The sequence below is a fragment of the Glycine soja genome, chromosome 9, assembly GCF_004193775.1.
Source record: "Glycine soja cultivar W05 chromosome 9, ASM419377v2, whole genome shotgun sequence".
Classification (NCBI taxonomy): Eukaryota; Viridiplantae; Streptophyta; class Magnoliopsida; order Fabales; family Fabaceae; genus Glycine; species Glycine soja.
In genome coordinates, this window is record NC_041010.1 from 36,227,615 (window position 1) to 36,234,268 (window position 6,654).

Below are 6,654 nucleotides of genomic sequence, written 5' to 3' on the forward strand. Positions count from 1 at the left end.
TTTGGTCCCTGTGAAAATAAAATGTATTTTTGTTAATCCTTATTTGTAACTCCGTTAAACAGTTTCTTGATGTGACTAACAAATTTAATTACTTTCTCTCTCTACCTTCTCAAATACACTCAAAAAACACCCGAATCCATTATTGTTTCATCTTCCCCCCTAATCTCCCATCACAAAGTGCAAGAAAATCATCCTAGAAGTGACCAAAAATTATAATTTTTGGAGATTTTTAGCCGCTAGAAATTGTTTAATTCATTTTTGGGGATTAAAATCTCCATAAATTGTTTAATTTATTTGTAATCAAATTATACGTGTAATGATTTAAGTTTGTGAGTCATGACTGATGATCATCCAACATAGTTATCATTGAGGACCAACAAAAATATGTTTTATTTTTACAAGAATTAAATTAATATGAAAAATTTTATGAGGATAAAATTAATACTTTTTAAATTTTAGAGGGACCTCAAATATATTTTACTTAAATATTTTTAATATAAAAAGCCATAATATTCTTTTTTGAAACATTATTATTGTATTTTAAACTAGATTAAAAGGTTAATCAATCTAATACAGTGGATTGAGTAAAGCGTGAGTTATTGAAGAAAAAAAACGTAAGTTATTGAAAACTTCTTGACAATGTCTTTGATTTTTACCCATAAAAAAGAAACTCGATTAAAATAAGGTGAGAAAAATGATATTTTAATTGAAACAAAATTTTGTTATATATCCTTTTTGCAAAAGTTTAATTAAGTAATTGATAGTGGATCAAACGCAATTAGAGTGGCAATAGGGGGAATAAAACAAATAAGAAGACGACAAGAGCACACAAGTAGCTTAATAATTGAAGTTAACCCTCAAAATTTTAAGAGCTTTTCTTTTTGTTAGGGAGAAAGTGATTTGAGAAAAGCTATCAACCATAAAATCTTCTTCGGACATTACTCAGGGATCCTGTTGAAATGGAGACTAAGGGCCTCCTTCATTTATAAAACCTATCAAAATCAACATATCAATGCCATCAACCTCTTGCTCTTTCTTGGATTTTAGTTAATTCTTCATTTATGATGAAAGCGTTTGAGCCATTTGTTTGTATTTTTCTTGAAATAAGAATTGCATTTTTCAATTTAAAATTATATTTATTCTAATATATACAATAATGCATTTTTTTGGTGAAAATAATATTATAAATTGTGTTAATATTTTTTAAAAGCAGAAAATAATAGTTGTTGTAAAAAAATTAAAAGTATATAATGAAAAACAACAATAGTTAAAAAATTATAGGACAAATATTTATTAAAAGTTATAAAAACGTCTCAAGAATTTTTTGTTGAAAAAAAAATTTGTTTAAATCTTGAAAGTGTAAAACTCTTTTTTACATTGTCTGAGCATCTTCATTAAATTCAATTTTTTAAGTAGATGATAAATATATTTAAAATTTCATTTTACCTTTTAAAATGCTAAAACTAATAATATGATGTTTAATTAGTTTTGGTTTATTATTTGATAAATGGTTTCAATTAAAGAATTAACACTTCACTTTAATTAAAAATTTAAAAAATGAAATGAAATAGAAAATGTGAAGAAAGAAGTAGGATGACTAGTTATTGTAAAAAATAAATTTTATTTCCATAAAAATTCAAGATACTTACGTCTTAACATGAGAATAAGAAGAAATATAAATATGTTTATTTTATATTCTTGGGAACCAACTATTTCTGTAAAATGTTTTTACAATTACAGTAAACATGAGAAACATGAGAAAGTGATATTTTCAAGTTCACATTCCATAAAATCTTTTTTGTTATCTTGAAATAAATGACTTCTGATAATCAATTCTGTAACCTTTAGAAACTAAATTAAAGATTTTAAATAAAAGTTATATTATAATTAAAACTATTTTAGGTTGACGGTACATAAGATTAAACTCAAATTTTAAAATAGATAATAAATAAATTTAAAACTCCACTTTTATCTTTAAAATGATAAAACTAATAATAGAATGTTTATATTTTTTATCGTAGAAATCTGAGACAAAATTTATATCAACTCACACATAAATATAACAACCAAACTCTTACTTGTAGGTACCATCCTTGCCCGGACCCGGATTTTGACTTACTTTCTATTTCTGTTCTTTCTAATACATGTATTCCCACGACTAAAAATCAAGATATTAGTCCTTTAATCATTTGAGAAAATATACAATAGGCATTGTTTTATTTGCAAATATTAGAAATTGAATCCTAATTATACACTTAAATCACACCTTCACTGGTTTGTATCTATCTTTGTGTATAAGATATCAAACATTGTATTAGAAAAAAATGCAACTTAACTCATTTATTTCTCATAGCAAAAAATGTATCTTTTCATATAAAAATTAATAATGTAACTAAAGCAAGTATAAAAAAATATTAATCTTAATTTCAAATTTTTAAAAGCACTCCTAAATTTCTGTTAATCCAAACTACTAAAATAAATTTCTTCATAATGCTTCCTAATTTCTTCCTTTCGAGTAAAAAAAAAAAGTATTCATATGGAGATAATAAATTATTACTCCTAGTTATGTTAGACTCAATTCTCTTAATAATCAATTTGTGCAAGGAAGATGATTTGATTGGAAGCAAAAGACTCCATTAAAAGTGGTGAGTAAAATTTATTGATAAAGATTAATTATCGATAAAGTTGATGGATGATATTTCATATCAAGGTCATATCATTGATAATATTTTTTAAAAAATTTACTGTTGGATTCAAATTTTTTTACATAAATTATATATGTAAAATTTTATATTAATCCAAAATCATTTGTTATCTCTTTTATATAAATTAAAATCAACGTAATATAAACATTTTAAAATATACTAAAATATGAATTATTTCATTACCTTTTTATTGTTGTTCAATTTTGACAAAAACGATATTGATAATATATAGACATATTTCAACGATTGTATTAATAAAAATAAAAATCTATATCAAGTTAAAAATAATACAATGATCATCAAAGTTACACCAGTCTAATTTAATACTTGTTTTATATATATAATAAAACAAGTAACTCAAAATAATTGACACCAAGATCACATTTTCTTCACATGAGTAAAAAACAATTTATTTAACATAAATATTTGTGTTGGATTTTTAATTTATATAAAAAGTTTTAGACACAACCAGAATCATACACCCAGTTAATGGAATTGGTCAAACAGTAAATTGGGGTATGTGGTGATGACTGAGAAAAAAATATAATAAAACAAGTTTTAGTTTATTTGTTTTATTGAAAAAACACTAGCCCTTTTGGTTGACTGATGAGTCTCCTGTTCTGAGGAGTGTGTATCCTGTTGAGTAGCTCCACTCTATATGCACCTCCCACTCCTTTTTCACATCACTCTTCCTTCCACTCTCCTATTCTATATTCCATCAGCGTCGTCCAACCCCTTTATGGCTAAATGCCCCAAAACGACACCCACTCCCACCAAAACGGTGAAACCACCGTCACCACCTCCTCCTCCCCCCACCACCACCACCCCGTTCTAACCCTCCAGCTCCAAGCAATGACCTCCACCACCTCCACCTCCACCGACCCCCTCCCCTCCTCCGACGACGCCGCCGCCGCCGTCCGTGCCGTCAACAAGCGCTTCGAGGGCCTCCTCACTGTCCGCACAAAGGCCATCAAGGGCAAAGGCGCCTGGTACTGGGCCCACCTCGAGCCCATTCTCGTCCCTCACCCCGACACCGGCCTCCCCAAATCCGTCAAACTCAAATGCTCCCTCTGCGATTCCCTCTTCTCCGCTTCCAACCCTTCTCGAACCGCTTCTGAACACTTGAAACGCGGAACCTGCTCCAACTTCAGCTCCGGTCTAAGGCCCGGTTCACTCCCTTCTCCTCTCCCCATTTCCTCCATCACCCCCGGTTCGAACCGGAAACGCCCCTCCCCCGCCACGTCACCCCCTTCCTATCAAAATCACTCCTCTGCAATGGTCGAGTCTTCCCGCTTCGAAATCGGTTACAATAATAATAACAACAATAATTCTCTACACAACCAGCACCACCAGCAGCAGCATTTAATGTTGTCTGGTGGGAAAGATGACTTGTGTGCCTTGGCAATGTTTGAGGACAGTGTCAAGAAGTTGAAGAGTCCAAAGACTTCGCCTGGTCCTGCTTTGAGCAAGGACCAGGTGAATTCTGCTTTGGACTTGCTCTTCGACTGGTTCTATGAAACTTGTGGCTCTGTGTCTTTGTCCATGCTGGAGCACCGGAAGTTTCAGGCTTTTTTGAGCCAGGTTGGTTTGCCCAACAATCTGAGGAGGGAGATTTCTGGGGAGAGGCTTGATGCTAGGTTCGGGGAGGCCAAGGCTGAGTCCGAGGCTAGGATTAGGGATGCCATGTTTTTTCAGTTGGCCAGTGATGGCTGGAAGAGTGGGGATTGGCTTAACTTTGACTTGTGTTGCAGTGGTGGCGGGGAAAGCTTGGTCAAGTTTGTGGTGAATCTCCCCAATGGGAGTAGTGTGTTTCAGAAGGCGGTGTTTACTGGGGGAGTGGAGAATTCTAAGTATGCTGAGGAGGTTTTGTGGGAGACGGTTACGGCGGTCACGGGAAGTGTGCAGAGGTGTGTGGGGATTGTGGCGGATAAGTTTAAGGCCAAGGCGTTGAGGAACTTGGAGGTGCAGTACCATTGGATGGTGAACACTTCGTGCCAGCTTCAGGGGTTTGCTAGCTTGATCAAGGATTTTAACCGCGAGCTGCCACTTTTCAGAGTTGTGATCGAGAGTTGTTTGAAGGTTGCCAATTTTATAGACAATGAATCTCAGATGAGGAGTGTTTTCCTCAAGTGCAGGATGCAGGAGATGGACTGTGGTGGGCTGATTCGCGTGCCTTCGCCAAAATGTGATCCGTTGAAGAACTTTGGAGTGGTGTTTCCTATGTTGGAGGATATTTTGAGCTGTGCTAGAGTGATACAAATGGTGGTGATGGAGGATGGGTTTAAGGTGATGTGTATGGAGGATCCTTTGGCGAGGGAGGTTGCGGGGATTGTCCAGAATGAGGGGTTTTGGAATGAGTTGGAGGCAGTTTATTCGCTTGAGAAGCTTGTTAGAGGGATGGTACAGGATGTTGAGGTGGAGAGGCCGTTGATTGGTAGGTGCTTGCCTCTTTGGGAGGAGCTGAGGAGCAAGGTGAAAGAGTGGTGTGGGAAGTACAACATCGTGGGAGGACCTGTGGAGAAGATAGTTGAGAAGCGGTTTAGGAAGAATTATCACCCTGCTTGGGCAGCAGCATTTATACTTGATCCACTTTACTTGATTAAGGATGCAAGTGGGAAGTATCTTCCTCCGTATAAGTGTTTGACGCGCGAACAGGAGAAGGACGTAGATAAGTTACTGACCAGGCTGGCTTCGCGAGAAGAGGCTCATGTTGTGTTGATGGAGCTGATGAAGTGGAGATCAGAGGGGCTTGATCCGCTATATGCACAGGCTGTTCAGATGAAACAAAGGGATCCAGTAACCGGGAAGATGAAAGTTGCAAATCCGTTAAGTAGTAGACTTGTCTGGGAAACTTGTTTGACTGAGTTTAAATCACTTGGGAAGATTGCAGTGAGACTCATTTTTTTGCATGCAACTTCGTGTGGGTTTAAGAGTAATTGGTCTTTTATGAGGAAAATTTCAGCTAATAAGCACTCAAGAGTTGCCTTGGAGAGGGCTCAGAAAATGATATATATTGCAGCTCATGCCAAACTTGAGAGGAGAGACTTTTCTAGTGAGGAAGAAAAGGATGCAGAGCTGTTTGCCCTGTCTGGCAGTGAGGATGGCATGCTCGCTGATGTCTATGCTGATGCTCCCTTAGTGTAATGTGCTTTTTTACCTCTTATAGAATTGTGTAATTCTAGGATTTATCAGATTCTTTCAAGAACTCTTCTATTATTCCCTTATTACATTTGGTGGGAAACTTTTCATCACTTTGGGGTTGAAATAGAAGGAATATTAGAAGGACCAAAAAAAGCATGTTGTTAGCGACTGTGTTATGATCAGCTTTGATTCTAATGAATCATCAATTTTTTCGTAATTATTTTGTACTTTTGGGATAAGGAGGAACCCTTGCTCTTTTATCAGCATAACAACAATCCAGGAAAGGAGCAAGGAGAATGCCCATTTTTTTTGTTGCCAGTGATTTTGTAACGAGGGTGATTGTTGAGTTCTAATTCTAATATAATCTACAACTTTAAAAAAAATGTTTTCGTTGATGAATATGTAAAACTTCCTTTTGTGAGAAAACTTCAATTCCTAATTCACCTTATACTTGTACTTGTTGTTCTGCTCCACTTTGTATAGGTAGGTCAAATACTGGACTAGAAACATTATACATGCTCATGGGAATAGCTTTCAGGATTTGATTAATTTACTTTAAAGTTCTCTGGTTCACATTTCTAGCTATTGACATTGATATGATATAAAGCTATAAAACACTGATGCAAAATATTAAAAATTCAAAGCAAACTGAATTTTGTATGGTCTGTATGAAAAATTATTAAATAAACCAGAGGGAAGCTTATGTCTGGAGCAAAGTTTTTGTTTTCTCAACCATAACTACGATTTAAATGACATCATGGGTGACATTAACATGATTTCTTCACCTGAATGGTGGAAAAGGACGCCA

At 34.9% G+C, this 6,654-nt stretch overlaps 1 protein-coding gene across 1 annotated transcript; it reads left to right on the top strand.

The window, feature by feature from the left end:
• The first annotated feature begins 3,300 nt into the window (after window positions 1-3,300).
• On the top strand, window positions 3,301-6,229 carry LOC114368633. Its single transcript, XM_028325849.1, has one exon. It carries the CDS (start codon window positions 3,453-3,455, stop codon window positions 5,847-5,849), a length of 2,397 nt encoding a protein of 798 aa, XP_028181650.1. The 5' UTR covers window positions 3,301-3,452; the 3' UTR covers window positions 5,850-6,229.
• Window positions 6,230-6,654: the final 425 nt, after the last annotated feature.

Coding starts and splice junctions, on each gene's coding strand:
- LOC114368633 (XM_028325849.1), top strand. CDS start 3,453: ATGCCCCAAAACGACACCCACTCCCACCAAAACGGTGAAACCACCGTC.